Here is a 15949-nt window from a genome sequence, read left to right as displayed (position 1 = left end):
TACCTGAGCTGCTGTCTTCAGGCGGGCGGCTGGAAGTGAACGAGTTTGTGATGAGGAGTACGGCTGCGCTGCCTAGCAACCACACAACCAATAGACCAAATGGAATTTGACTCCGGGCACAACTCACGAGATGAAATAAATTAATCTTCATAACTTAATTATTACAAATACTGTTCTAACATGGTTAATAGGACATCAACACAAATCAGATTGGACTTCTTTATTGTTATTAATAAGAAATCAACACAAATCAGATTGGACTTCTTTATTGTTACACATGTGTGACAGTAGCTGCATATTGTTCATAATTTTTATTCAGGCATCAACCAGAGTTCTGGCAATCTTGAATCGCATGCTCTCAGGACAGCAGGTACATCGACTGCCGCTCCCAGTGAAGTCACTGGAGACGTGGGGCTATCCAGTAATGCTTTGCCCTGTAAGGAGAGAGGAGTGCGGCACCTTCTTGACTAAAGAAACCAGGCAATCAAAAGACATTGAAATAAATGTCCGGCAGGTCACTGAGGCGAGCACAGATCTATCTCATCATCGGATGCGAGACATCTCCTCCAGAAACGGAGTCTTCGTGCAGCCGGTGCAAAGCTGGTCCATCCACAGAGGAGCCTCGTGCTGCAGGGGGGTGCGGCGGGGGTAGAAAGTGTACTCGAGGTCATAATTCAAGAGACAGCTGATGGAGGCCATGTAGACGTCCGAGAAACGAGAGAGTCGCCTGGAGAAGTACGTGGGGTTGTGACACGTTCGGAAGATGCTGCCGAACTGAGGGTTGAACACGTTCTTTGTCATCACCCTGCGACATTAAAAGGAAAAAGTTAATATGATCCTAAGCATGTACAAATGTATACATGTAGTAGTGGAAGTGGAGTACTCGGATACCTTTCCTGATTACGCTAGCAATACCACAAAGTAGAATTACATAATTCCAAGTCAACGTCTTTCACTCAATTTAGAACGTAAAAGTAATCAAAAATAAAAGTAGGCTATTGATTACACAGCTAGAATGCCATTTATATATTCATGCATTATCTTATGTATTATCAAGTCAAATTCTTTGTGTGTCTAACACACGTAGCAAATAAATGTTTCTGATTCTGATTATATATTTATTTTTTATTTATTTGCCTTAGACAGTAATAATAAGACGGATATAAATCTAGATAATTACCAATCCTTTAATAAGTATTCATTCTGAATATGCAGCAGCTCAAGGTGGATTAGCCACTTTATATTTACTATATAATGGGATCGCATTCTATATTCTCTGAAAATCTTAGCCTGCAAAGTAGCTGTCACGTAAATGCCGTGGAGCTGAAATACAACCAGGAACTGAAATAATTAAGTTAAGTACAAGCACCCAATCCAGTGCCTCTAAATGCACCGTGGTATGAACATGATAGAGCGGGGTCACTGGGTTCATCGGGTTGATGGATTAACGGCACCCACTTGAGCTCTTCTCTCTCGATCTGCCATTCCTCAAACACCCGTTTCGACTCTGGATCCCGATGCACCTAAGAAAACAAAGAAAACATCACTATGAATAAAGGAACGTTTGTTATTGTTATTAGACAATTTGAGGCTTAAGAAACACGAGGAACTGCTAGCTATGTAAACATCAGTCTTCTTTCAACCCTAAGGACGTTTGGATTGGAGATAGGTAAACAGACTTGCATTCATAGGCTCCATGTGCTGCTCACCTGTAGGTTCTCCATCAGGCCGGTTAGAGCCTGGAGCCAGGTGAGGCTCCTGCCGTACCGGTCCGTGCTCACCACGTTGGTTTCCGGCTCCAGCTCGGGTACAATGGCTGCTGTACGCCAGCCATGACGCAACATCAGGTCCTACAAGTGAAACTGCTTTGGTGAAACTCATTGACTCAACTTGTTTTGTCAACAGCCGATTTTAGCTTCATTTTAGGAGTGAATCAGTGGCTTCCAGTTGGCTACAGAGTAGTTCTTAAAGTGTTGATGCTGGTTTATCAATTCAGTCACAAACATTTCTGATCAGCATTTAGGTGGTAGTGCCTCGAGTCAAAACCAAAGCGTTTACAAGACTCCTTAGAATAGGTCAAATAGCCCAACTTTTTCAGATCAAATTAATTAAATTGACATCTAAATACATATCTCTGGTAATGTGTTCTTATACCCTTTTAAATTCATGCCATTGATTCTACATTTATAAATGTCACTCAGCACTGCCATCTGCCGTTTGAAATGTTCACCTTTCAGCCCCACCCAAATGTTACACTGGAGACTTTCTGAATTGTGCAATAGGTGGAGGCTGGTGGGTCTTTGTATGTTTGTGATTGGCGGGGCCTGACCCGGAATAAGGTTTTACTGCATAGTTTTGGCCTCCTGAAAAATATCCCACCACGAAAGGAAATTCTGAAGTCATGTGAAACATAATGTGAATTAAATACAGACAATAAGTCATACAGTTGATGCTCAATGCAGGGATTCATCGGCATCATTTGAAACTTACAGCCAAGTCACTATAAAGATGGTCGCCAAAGTAAAGAACCCGTGAACCTCGCCAGCCTGTGAGTCTGAGAAAGTCAAACAGGTTTCCCTGAAACACAAAAGAACCACATTCCATTTTCTTTGGCCCATTAAGACAAGTTAAGAAACGTGCAACATTTACAAAAATGCAGAAACACAGCTGCTAAATAGTGAGGTAAGTGGTATAATCAGGAACAGTAGCATAAAGTTATACATACCCAATATATTCATTTGTACTGTTTATTATTTATATCACTTGTTTTATTCATGTTTCTTGTGTGCACTTTAACTTGTTTGCTGCTGTAATGCTGTAAATATCCCCAATGTGGGACCAATAAAGGATGATCTTATCTTATCTTACCTGTTTGTAGATCTGTCCTTTGTCCAAACAGGTTATCTTTTCCCACATGAGGTCTCCATTAGCATCCAAGCGCCTGAAGGGTCTGTAAGATTAAACCATTAAGGTACATTTCTGAACAATATGGTCAACGTTTTTCCAAAAACATTCACTTACTTGATGCAATCGGTGAAGAAGTGAGGTTTTTCCGCCTGCACTATGACAACATCGAAGAAGTCTCTCCAGTTTTTTCCCACCATGTAGGTCATTCCTTTATCCCTGCGAACACAAAAAAAGCAAACATTAGAATAACAGATTACAACACAACGGTTCACAGTAGACATAGCTGACAGATAGTGTACGCTTACACAAAGCTGAAGGGACTGTTGGTAATGAGGAACATTTTCTTTCCATGACTGACCAACCGATGCAAAACGGCGTCCGTCTCCTCTCCTCTCAGAATGAACTTATCTATGAAGAGAGAGAGGAACGCACAAAACGTTCCCGTAAATCTTACTTCATGTGCGATAATGTGCCGGCTTGATAAAGACGAGGGAAAGATAGATCTTACCAAGATCTTCCATGACCCATTTGTACATGAAGCCTTTCACGTGAACCATGCCGATCGCTTCCTGAGGATTAAATAAGTGTTACATGGGGCCAACAGACCCAGATCAAGACATCGTCTTACAGATGAATTTTCATCTCTCCATTGCACATTATTAACTCTGCTTTCTCTCCGGAGTCATGCCATGGCGCTGCTGATGCCCCGCCCACTCCTCTATGCCTCCATCTGCCTGATGAACCATGGAGGTCTGGATCGTTCATTGATTGACATTCATTGAATGTGTTGTAACTGTAATGATTCCCTCTGTACACATGACATCTATTGCTTCCGTCCATCCTGGAGAGGGATCCTCCTCTGTTGCTCTCCTGAAGGTTTCTTCACTTTTTTCCCTGTGAAAGGGTTGTTTCTATTTTTGGGGAGTTTTTCCTGATCCGATGTGAGGTCCTGGGACAGGGATGTCTACGTGTACAGATTGTAAAGCCCTGAGGCAAATTTGTAATTTGTGAGAATGGGCGATACAAAACAAACTGAATCGAGTCATGGTACTTTTCTAAACTAGCATGAGTCATTTCTGCCGAGAGAGCTCTCCGAACTACAGCCACTCAGAAAGAAATGGCACAATGTACGAAAATTATGAAGTTACTACAAGGAACTTTAATTTTGTGTTGATTTCGGCGGCCACTGTGGACAACATGAATGAAACCGGCGGAGCAGAGAGGCGATGAAGCCGGAGGAGGAGGAGCCGCTGCAGTAGCCAATCTTCTTGCTGATTATCATTTGATTATGTAGGTCATATAGTGCATTCGTATCAGTTTCATAAACAGTTGAAATCTCTATAGAACCTGAGATGTTGCATGATTGTTTCTCAAAGCAGATGTGGTGCTAGCTGTACTGGTGCCAAGTAACTGGAAACTCTGGTATCTCAGCACCAAGAGGAAAAACAGTTATGGTATTTTTGTTCGACCTGTAAGAGTCCTTCGCTAACTTTTACTGAGCTCAGCAGATTCCTGCGCCTCCAGTTAAGGAAACAGTAAAATACAACGAGTCAGTATCCTTCTCAGTATGAGCCACAGGGTGAGGCCAAAACTTAAAACCTAGGATGCAACATTTAATACACACTGACCGAGATGTCCTTGAAGAGGTGAACCGGATCGTAGTCGATGCCATTGGTGATGAAAAAATCATTTGCTGAGGCCAAGAGAGTCATCTCAGGAATGGAGAAGATGTCCATGAACTGCTTAACCTTTGGTCCCTGTGAGCAAATATATATAAAAATGCGTGATAATAACTTGGGGTACAGTACATGTATGTGAACTTGTCAAATAAACACTTCCTAATGACATATGGAACCATTTTTTTTACGACAACAAATAGCCACACCAAAACTATTTGATAGGAAAGGATTAGAAGGAGGGAGGGGCACACTTCCCGCCGCACTTAAAAGACCTAAATGTTATTAACCTTTGCGACTTTCATACTAAAGAGATTTCTTCTTTTCATGTCAGAGTGGAGCATTGAAAAACTAATTAAAAATAAATTATTTTGTGGACACAGAGTTCTTGCATCAGCTTTTTAGGAACAGGAACAGGAACACTGCCTTCCAGCTGACGACAACGTAACAAATGAGATTACAAAATGTAACATTCCTGTTTATGTAACAGTAAACCCACGTTGAGTCAGACGCTTGAAATATCCGTGGACAGATTTAATCCAGAACCGCATCCCTGTTCGAAAGTGGCCCTATTAGATTATATCAGATGTGTAAATTTAAGAAGAGCTTTCTCATCTGTGCCAAACATGTTGAACAAAGAAGAGACAGTCAAAATATCTCAATATAACGAGCAATAACTGTCATAAATATCAGGCAGATCCGACTTCACCATAGTTAAAAAAGTATTAAAAGCTTTCAAAATTAACTGAGTAATACTCGATAGATTCTCCAATTGTATTCATATTTCTCTACACTTTCAAAATAAAAGAAATCCTCCTCACCTTTCCATAGAAGCCGCTGTCCTGCTGCAGTGGGACATGGTAAGTCCCCCCGAAGAGCTGAAGCACCTCCTCGTCCGACACCGGGTTCAGTCCCCTGGGAACCCCAGACAGAACTTTAACGTCCGAAACTCCAAGCAGAGCGTGAACCTTCAATTGACACGCGTTCCTGGTCCTATGCACACAGCTCACACAAACGCCGCTCGTAGGCGAAAACAAAAAGTGTTTTATTAATCCAATTTCTTTGCACAAGTTGGTGAAGACAACTTCCCCTTCTTCTGAAAAAGTATCGCCGTTTGTTTCGGCAGGCTCAGAAAAGGTCCACAGGTTAATCCACAAGTTATTCCATAACATGACCTACATAACACGGTCGGAAAAAACTGTGCAGCTCAAAAAGGTCACCAGGTTAATCCACAAGTAGTTCAAGAACATAACCTACATAAAACAGTCAGAAAACTGTGCGACTCCACATACTAACAGCCGCAAATAACTGACTCAAAGTGTGATTAGAGTGACGGCAGTCTGTAACTTACGTGTATTATTTACCACAACAACTAATAACGACAACTATGTAGCATTCAAAGTTAGACACACGCCTAATTTAAAGTTCAATATGTAAATGCGAAGAAATATTGTACTGCAAAATTGAATTTGGCTCTTACATCAATATTTACACCAGAGCTTATAAACAAACATTACCAGACATCCATAGATGATTTGCTATCAGCGGCAATGTAGATAAAGGAACTAAAAAAACAACGTGGCGTAAGCGTTAGTTAAGATACACTCGACCGCTTACCGATACACCGTTCCTGGCTGAATGTAATGGAAAGCATCTATCTTCATCAGAAGACCCTACAGAGGGAAACATATATGCATGTCAGTATACAGGAATGTACACATTTCTTCTCATGCAAAGGGACATTTGTGATTTAAAATTATATACCTTTTGGATGTCATAGTGCAGACCTCGGACGGTAAAGTTGGGAATGTAATCATATTTGCAGAGGCCTTCAGGGTACTGCAGGAAGACAAAACTGATAAATTAACCTGAAACTACAAGCGGTTGTCATGCTGTACTACTCGATGCAGCGACTGCAAAACACACCTTAAAGTGTTCGATTAGGAAGCATCTGGCTTTATTGTAGATCATTGTGTTGAGGGCGTTGGAATACATCGCCAGAGTGTAGTCATAGTCAAAGCCGTAGATGTCCACTTCTGACAGGTCGACCTCGTTGTTAGCGTAGATGGTGGTGGAGTTGAGGAGGTTACACGCACCTGGTGGGATTAGGTCTGAGAGCAGATGGGGAACCGCCATTTAATTTATCCAGTCAAAGTAGATAGAAATCAGTGACTAAGCAAAAGAAGGGAACAAAACACCAGTCACTGTTTTCATTTAACCCTTGTGTTGCCTTAGGGTCATTTTGACCCGAATCAATATTACACCCTCCCCCCGCTTTAGGATTATTTTGACCCCATTCAATGTTTAATGTCGGTGTTCTTTCGGTAGTCAACAAACAAACATAAAGTGCCTCACACTTAAACTTGGAAAACAATATTAATTCTAATAATTTTCTGGAGGTTTTAATTGCTGGCGTCAAATTGAACCCAAAGGGTAAAATATGTTAGTAAATATAAAGGTAACAGGAGGGTGAAACATTGAATCGGGTCAAAATGACCCAAAGGCGGGGGGAGGGTGTAATATTGATTCGGGTCAAAATGACCCTAAGGCAACACAAGGGTTAAAGATGGGTAGGATTAGGCACACAAAAAAAATGCCATATTCTCATGCATTATAAAAAACTGATGTTTTTGGACATCTGCAGAGACGAAAGCATTAATTCCACTGCTCTGTTCGAACCAATGAGGCTGGCAAGCTCATTGGAAGTTGCGTAATGTGTACTTCTAGGATGCCAACTGACTTGACAGAACCAAGTCCACCCACCGCCTCACCCAAAAATAATTTCACTTTCAGTGCCCATACAAATTAAATTGAGTATTATATTTAATGAATGGCTGATTGGGAGCATAGCTTTCACTACCCCTCGTAAAAGGGGTTCTTCTAAATCATCCATTTTACTGAGTTTTACCTGCCACTGTTGCATAAACTGATAAATACAACTCATGGGCCCAGTGTAAACAAACATTTTACAATGGGTTCCTGAGTCAGCCTCCAAAACCCTTTGCTGCAATATACGAGCACACTGCACTGACCCAGGACCAGCTTCTCACTGTACTATTGACAAAGTCTCTATGTTGAGTCACATTTCAAACTTGATGAAAGAACTAGTTAGTCTGAGAGTGCATAATTAGTTTTAGCACAATTCTTTCGAGATGAGCCAGGTTAGATTTTTGTCCGACGTGATCCCAATTTGCTCTAACGTCATGCACACGTGGTCAACGATCGATAATCTCACGAGCGAGAAGGCCGCAGATCTTAGAGCCAAGCGACGCAGTATCTCGCCAACGACTGCGTGGCCCAGTGCATGATGGGAAACGCCTGGCCACATCAGAGAGCTGATTGGCTCTTAGATTTGACAACACCGCTTGTAGACAATCCTTATTTTCTGTCTAGTTGTAATACAAAAGGATGCATCTACACACACACACACTTTTCTACATGCATATATATTTATAAACACATATGAATAAATCCGAACGAGGTCTGTTAACTACGAGTAGCCTACAGATCGGAACTATTAGGAAGTAATTTTTTTCTGTGACTTCCGGTGTGTCGTTTGAAGTCAGCTGAAAACTGTCCGACTTGACCTCCGTTTTTAGTCAACACCTTCCTTGCTGCTACCGCCCGACTATTAACCAGCAGTTCATCTCGAATTCATGCTCCGCCTCGGCTGAGATACATATGCTATATACATATAATTTATTGCAGTAGAGCACATTTACATCGCGTAAAAACAATAAAAGACAGGCCCAATGCCTATTATGCCCTTTTCACAGCAGCCATTAGACACGTAATTGCAGGGTAAACACAGGTGTAAGTGATGATGGTCCCAATCCATCTAGTTTCAAAGACATAACAGTGAGCCAGCACAATATCAGGGCCCCAGTCCATCTCAATGGAACAGGGCCATACGCGATTGATTTATTCACACCTACAATTACGTGTCAAAATGGCTGCTGTGAAAAGGGTCTGTTGCTGTGCAAAGAGAACATGGGAGAAGTTTCAGGGCTTTTTCCCCAAAAAGAGTTTAACCTAAACAAGTAGTTAAGTGTGTTTTCCAACCCAAAAAGGAGGTTTCTGGGTTAAACTGACTCCTTGTGTATATTTATAAAACACAATATGAAGAGTTGTGAATCATCATTTAAATGTATTAATTTGTTTTCTGAAATAGTTTAATTTTATGTATTTATCATATATTGTATTACAAATGTAGTTCTGACTGGTCAGCTCCGCCATAAACAACCATTGTTTTCACCCTTTGCTAAACAAATGTGCCAACGACGTTAAAATAAGATTATGAACAAAATAACCTATACACTAACGCTAGCTCGTATTTCTCGAGTTCGGTGAAGTTGGAAAGATATTTAGACTTTTCCAACTTTACATAACTTTATTCATTATCGTTAGGGCTGATTGGGGGGTTTTTTAATGAAAAAATTGCAGAACTGAGTTACCGACTAACTTTAAAAGCATACACATTTTTAAAGTTGATCCATAAATACATTTGACCTGGAAGAAACCAACTTGGTTGTGCCATCTGTCCGATTTCGGCTGTCAGATGATGAAAAACAATCCCCGCGACAACAACACATCTTCACCAGCAGGCAGCACCGAGAGCCCTCGTGACGTGGATGGCCCGACGTTAATATGTTGGGTTTTTTGGACGGACGAGGCTTATGGACGACATTGGGGACCCCTGCTGCTTACCGTGAACCAGCCGCTTGGTGTCATTGTACCGAGCCCACAAGTAAGACGTCTTATTCACCGGAGCTGCGGTGGAGGCGTTCGGCCGGTTCTTGACATCGGGAACACCCGCGGGCCCCTTGGCTCGCTTCTCTTCCCCGGTATTGCATCTGGGTCCGTGTACGTTTTGTTAGTTTGTTTTTTCGTTTCATTCCAAATACGGAATACGGAAATCACGTGGTTTTTTCGTTTTCCGTTTGAAAACCAAAAACGGAAAAACGGAATACCACCTCCGTATTTCGTTTCTGCTGTCTGAAACCAAAAACAACAGAACGGAAATGCTTAAAATGAAGTCAAAATAAAAGCCAGTGATACATATTCGTATTGACCTTAGAAGAATATTAATTAATCAATATAAAGAATAAAGAATTAAACGGGGATATTTTAACGATGCAAACACATAGCAGGGTAACGTTAGAAGAATATTAATTTGTCAATATAAAGAATAAATAATTAAACCTGGATATGTTAGCGACAGTGGTGACGACGGGAAGTTTAATATTCATGTACACAGCAAGAATCACCTTCTCACTTCATCGTTGCATTGTTTGATGCAACACAGTTAATCAACATGTAATTAAATAACTATTTCACACTTTCATTAATTATTCAGAATGGTTAACTGAAGATATTGAAATGTGTGAAAGTAAGTTAGTCTGGGGGGGCGGGGAAATATTTGTTTATCAAGAATCTGAAAATGTCTCTATTTTGCAATGACAGAATCACAGAATCGAGAGAATCTGGCCAGAAATTAACAACCGAGTTAACTACCCGTTGAAAGCTGCATTGGTCCAACTGGTGGATCAGGAGGAGCTGGACATGGAGGACCAGATGACTCGGTTCTGTGTGTCATCTTTGACATGCCAGTTGGCCCAGATCGGTGTTAACCGAACTGTGCAAGCATGGAATGCACACAGGATTCCTGGTATGTCTTCGGGTTGGTCTTTCAAGCCTTTTTTAATGTGAATAATTATTTTCAAAATGTTTTACTCTTGAATGTTTCTTAAACATGTTTAATCAAATACTAGAAGGAGCATGTTGCAATACATGGCATGGTTGTGACAGCCACATTGAATTATTATTACAGGAGGGGATACCAAATTACTTGGCCAGAGATGGATGCCCAAAGAAGCTGTCGACAGACCTTTTGCCAAATGCATCTGTGGCTGCAGACTGGTACGACCAGGAAGTGGGGTCACTGACACGAGTGTCAGACTTTGGCACCAACCCATTTCCAAGTTTACAGGACCAGGAAGCTGCAGTGAGGAATTTGCTCTGCAGTGCCCTGATACAAGTGTCCTGCTGGACAATGCAGTGAATAATCTGCCACAACCGTTCAAAGATGGACTCAAAGGCCTCATCGACATCTCAAGGAGAAATTGCCAACGCTGATGTTTTTTTGTGTGTCTAAGTTGTTATTGTCTGTGCTTTTTAATTGGTTCAACTGACGGAATGTTTTCTTTTCTTCAAATGTTGGGGGTCTAAAGGGAGAAATATTTTCTTTTTGAATAAACACTTCTGTTGTCTTCAAAGTCTGGCACGAATTTCATTTTTAATCTGTAATGGGAAAGGCTGGACCTGAAACACCAACTATTGATAGTGACACGGTGTGTTGACCCCCTGCCAGTGTGAGTAAGGCACTGGAAGATAGCTTGTTCAGTGACCTCTGACCTAGGTAACTAACGTACACCCCAAAATATACACACACAAGACGGTTGCAGCCGTTTACGGGCGGTGAAGCCATGATAACTTCATACATTAGCCACCATTGTATCACTTGTTTCAGGCTCATAAGTCGGTCTCCCCGACAGCCGGACATCACAGATTTGGACCCAGTGTGAAGATTTCCCACTGGAGGAGGACACCTATGTGGTTGGGAACCTCGCTTGTTTATGAAGGGCAGCTTAAGGACCCTGACACCCTCAGTTTGGATGTCAATCTGACACCTATTGCTTTACTAAGAACACAGCTGATGTCTGAGCACTACAATCAAACAGCAGGAACAAACATCAATGATAAACAATCTGAGCCAACCTCGTAAATCACATAATACTAAACACCATTTTGACCTGAGCTTGTAGCAGGTATAAAGCTTCAGTGAAGCTCAGTCAGGACGGTTCATACATCTGACATTAACTTTTCATTTGGAACAGCTCTTGGAAGGCAAAACTTTGATGATGTAAATCATGCGAGCAGATTGACTGCAGATGGAAGAATCAGAGGAATTGAGATCCAGCAATACAATTCAAATACAAGAATGTAATCCTAATGCAATGCTACCACTAATTCTGAAGGCTCCCTCTTTTAGGGGAGTAGTTAACTTGTGCTTGACATAAATAATTAGAAAATACCAAAGATTGTCTTTCTTTACGAATCTAGAAGTGTGCAGATGTCATTGGATCAGATATAAGTACATGTGAGCTGCTGCTCTGAGCTAAACAAGGCCACGACCTGTTGCTCTGAGCTAAACCTGTTGCTATTAGCTAAACAAGGTCATGACTTGCTGCTCTGGAGAAATATTACATGTTAGGGGAAAAAAGAAGAGAAAAGGATATTATGGTTATCTAGTTTGGAGACCCTAACTAGTTAACCATAATACTCTCAAGTATTTGTTTGTAGCTTTCGATCTTGGTATAAGGACTCATAAAGCCCCCCCACCAGAATCAGCTTTAAGTGTGTACAAATCCAATGAATATGGCTTATCTAAATCTATGTGAGACATGTTAGAGATGTGAGGAGATGTGCTCTCCATGTTTCACTCTGATACAATAACTCATGTAGTCAGCTCCTCAAAACATGTTCACACACAACACAGAGCTCCATCCTTCTGGAGACCAAAGTACGACATGATGATGATGTGATGTAGTCAGAGGAGTAAAGACACTGACAGCAGAGTCACAACAGAACAGGTTACATGTTTATGATGAGTTAGTTTATTTCGATCAGCAAAATATACAACAATCATAATTCAACAAAAGAAGAAAGTGGCTGACCGAAGGGTCGAGGCTGAAGCTAACGAGCTTATAAGTGCCCTAACCTATGATTTCTCGAAAAAACTTATTTCAAAGAATCATATATATATATACACACATACATACGTATACATATACATACATATACACACACATATATACATATAAACACACACTCTATACATACACACATGCATATAAACATAAAACGAAAAACAAAACAAAAAACGTGTCCCCATTAACCGTTGATGTAATGATGATGTAGTAATGAAGGTTACAGGTGAAGCACAGGTGGTGCTGTGACTGGGTGCTAACTGAACGCTGCTTAATAAGAAAAACTCAACTGTCTCTTTATTTTTCAATTGTCAATATGTATTGCCTCGTGGTCATCATATCCTCACTCTTCCATGTGGGAATGTTTAGTTCCAAAATGACCCAAATAAAACAAGTAAATACATGATGTATACAACTATGCTGAAATTAACCATGAACATAAATATCAGAGGAAATAAACGGCATTAAATACATATGTATCAATAACAGGTATACTGCCATCTAGCGGTATAAAGGTGAACCGTTTACTCTGCGGTGGAAATATAGTCTCTGCACAGAAACATTACTTTGATTAATCTATATTAGGAACTGTGTTGCATCAAACAAGGCAACGATTAAGTGAGAAGGTGATTCTTGCTGTGTAGGCTACATGAATATTAAACTTCCCGTCGTCACCACTGTCGCTAACATATCCAGGTTTAATTATTTATTCTTTATATTGACAAATTAATATTCTTCTAACGTTACCCTGCTATGTGTTTGCATCGTTAAAATATCCCCGTTTAATTATTTATTCTTTATATTGATTAATTAATATTCTTCTAAGGTTAATACGAATATGTATCACTGGCTTTTATTTTGACTTAATTTTAAGCACTTCCGTTCTGTCGTTTTTGGTTTCAGACAGCAGAAACGAAATACGGAGGTGGTATTCCGTTTTTCCGTTTTTGGTTTTCAAACGGAAAACGAAAAAACCACGTGATTTCCGTATTCCGTATTTGGAATGAAACGAAAAAACAAACTAACAAAACGTACACGGACCCATCTGTGAGGAGGCTCGCTGGAGACGTGCACGTCGCCATTCGCGCCGTCAGAGTCAGCGCTGCAGCTTTGTTCATGTGGTTCGCCGCCTTGCTTTCTCACGGTTAACAGGCTGCACGTTGTCGAAAGTCTGTTCACTTTGGGGGACCGCGCGAGCGGAGGAATCCCGTGTCCTCGAGTCCACAGCGTGCGTGTCACCGCAGCGCTCACCGCCTTAAAAGACATTGTACTGTGCAAATTAAAAACACGTTTAAAAGCGCACCTCCGTTGCAGGCTTTGCAAGAGCAAACTGATCAAAACAACACTTTGTCCCTATTTTAGAACGAGCCCCAGATAGCCACGCCCCCTTTCTTTTACAGAGGGAGGGTCTTGAGTCCCTCCAGCTAATCATAAACACACGAAACCAACAACAAACCTTACTTTTACATTTTAAGCAGTGGTCAGAGGCAAGGCGAGTAAAAACACCACACAACAAGCTAAAATAGAATAAGACAGGAATAAAATAATAAAAGTAAAAAGTATTACAAGTTGCAGTGATGTATTCGAAGGCAGCGGCAATATAAGTATAAATTCATCCTTGATTTTCTTTTTTCATTGAGAGTTTATTCCAGATATATGGTGCATAAAAGTGAATGTTGCTGCTCCATGTTTATTTGCGACTCTGCACAGACAGCAGACATGTCCAGACAACCTGAGAGGCCGGGGAGGTTTCTATTTTACAGTTGATATGATCCGCAGACGCACAGTGAAAACCCAAGAGAGGGCGGGTGTAAGCGCAATATTTACACCGGCTACATTTACTGTCAGAGGTTATATCATGCTCAAAACATATGTTTTACATCAATAACTCGATAAACAACCGAAAAATAATACATATTTCCTTTAAAAAGCTGGATAACTGTCAGATATATTGTGTTACTTTATAAAGATGTGGAACATACTGTCATGTTGTCAGTTGAGTAAATTGTTGTTCAATTCATTTATTTGCCATAAAACCTGATATTGCAGATGTGTTTTGAACCTGCAAAATATCGTAAAATGCTCCAGTTGCTTTTAATTCAATTGGATCACAAACACAACAATACAAACACATATAATATGTTTAATAAAATAATGTCTAACTTATATTTCCTTAGAGTATGTTGGTCTGTTATAGGTTGCTCCTGTATTTCAAAGAAAGATCATGATGAAAATGACAGAATGATAATAATGCTGATGCTAATATGTGTAAGGCTTCAGGGTGAAAATTAAAACACGTGTACACTAGTGCTTGATTGATTACATTAATTAATTGTATTTAATTTGATTTATTTGTATATACAAAGTAAGACAGGGACAAACACAAAGGGGATAGGAGGACAATAACAGAGTTACAACAACAAGACTGACATCGTCAACCTGTCACTGGCCCAAGCATCTCTGCCCAAATGCTTCAAAACCACCTCAATCGTGCCAGTACCAAAACACCCCACTGCAGCGAGCCTTAATGACTTTTGCCCTGTTGCACTTAAATCCATCACCATGAAGTGTCCACATCTCCGAGGACCTCTCTCGGACCCTGAACACCTCAACCCTGGTCAAGAAGGCACACCAGCGTCTCTTCTTCCTGAGGAGACTGAAGAAGATCCACGTCAGTGTGGTATGGGAACTGGATCCACCTCCAGCGCTGCCTGCGGAGGGCTCGCAGAATCGTCGGGGCCTCCACACACCCCGGCCACATGCTGTGTGCCCTCCTCCCCTCTGGGGGGCGCTACAGGCTCCTCCGTTCCAGGACCAGCAGGCTCAGGAACAGTTTGTTCCCCTCTTTAAGCGGCCAACACCCTCAACCACGTTGACAGCCCCTCCCCCCCCCCCCCCCCCACACACACACACACAAACACACACGCCATCAACGTCAACCTCTCCTCACACCCTCATCACACTTGCACCTTAACTTTGACTGTTTATATATACTGTTTATATAGAAATTGTATACATATCACTTAAATTTGTTGTATTCGTTTAGACATATTAACATAAAACAAATACAAAGATGTCAGACAAAACATAAAAATATACACCCAGGGCTGGATAGGCCATCTGGCATACCGGGCAAATGCCCGCTGGGCCGCGGTAGTTTTGGGCCGGCCCGAAAATATCGCGGCCCGGCCGAAAGCTACCATCGAATGGCCCATAAATCGGGGACAGCGGCCCATTGGTCCATTTTCTATACAGACACAGGGCTGGCCCAATCAACAGAGAGAGAGGTTGGGGGGGGGGGGTTTACGCACGAGACCTCTGTCTGACTTTCGGTGCTGCTGAGCCTGGATACTTGAGAGATGGAGGGGGAAAAAAGCACACAAAAACGGAAGGGAGGCTGGGAAAAAATTATAGAGAAAAAGAAAACGAGACTCGAGGCAGATGCTGCCAAATGTGTCAACATTAGGGACATGTTTGCTGCTGCTGCTCCCACAAGTTTAATGTTAACGTTACCACAGCAGCAACAGGTTGAAGAGGAGGCTGGCAGAGAGGAGCAGGAGCAGCAGGGTACAGATACAGAGGAAGCAGGGCCGAGTC

General features: G+C 41.4%; 1 protein-coding gene across 2 annotated transcripts; it reads right to left on the bottom strand.

Moving 5' to 3' along the window:
- Positions 1–250: 250 nt before the first annotated feature.
- Positions 251–14443, bottom strand: nt5dc2 (5'-nucleotidase domain containing 2). Of its 2 annotated transcripts, none has more exons than XM_056423659.1 (15): positions 13401–14413; positions 9291–9439; positions 6510–6694; positions 6348–6422; positions 6201–6256; positions 5405–5498; positions 4536–4664; positions 3416–3476; positions 3213–3315; positions 3022–3123; positions 2869–2950; positions 2491–2577; positions 1710–1850; positions 1459–1523; positions 251–805 (listed from the first exon to the last, which is right to left on the bottom strand). In XM_056423659.1, exons 1-15 carry the CDS (start codon positions 13616–13618, stop codon positions 544–546), a joined length of 1809 nt encoding a protein of 602 aa, XP_056279634.1. In that variant the 5' UTR covers positions 13619–14413; the 3' UTR covers positions 251–543. The 2 variants fall into 2 exon arrangements, with proteins under 2 accessions (XP_056279634.1, XP_056279635.1); XM_056423660.1 differs by having other exon boundaries at positions 717–805; positions 1394–1523; positions 13401–14443.
- Between the last annotated feature and the right edge of the window lie 1506 nt (positions 14444–15949).

Source organism: Pseudoliparis swirei, chromosome 9, assembly GCF_029220125.1.
Source record: "Pseudoliparis swirei isolate HS2019 ecotype Mariana Trench chromosome 9, NWPU_hadal_v1, whole genome shotgun sequence".
NCBI lineage: Eukaryota > Metazoa > Chordata > Actinopteri > Perciformes > Liparidae > Pseudoliparis > Pseudoliparis swirei.
This window is presented reverse-complemented; position numbering and strand designations above follow the sequence as displayed.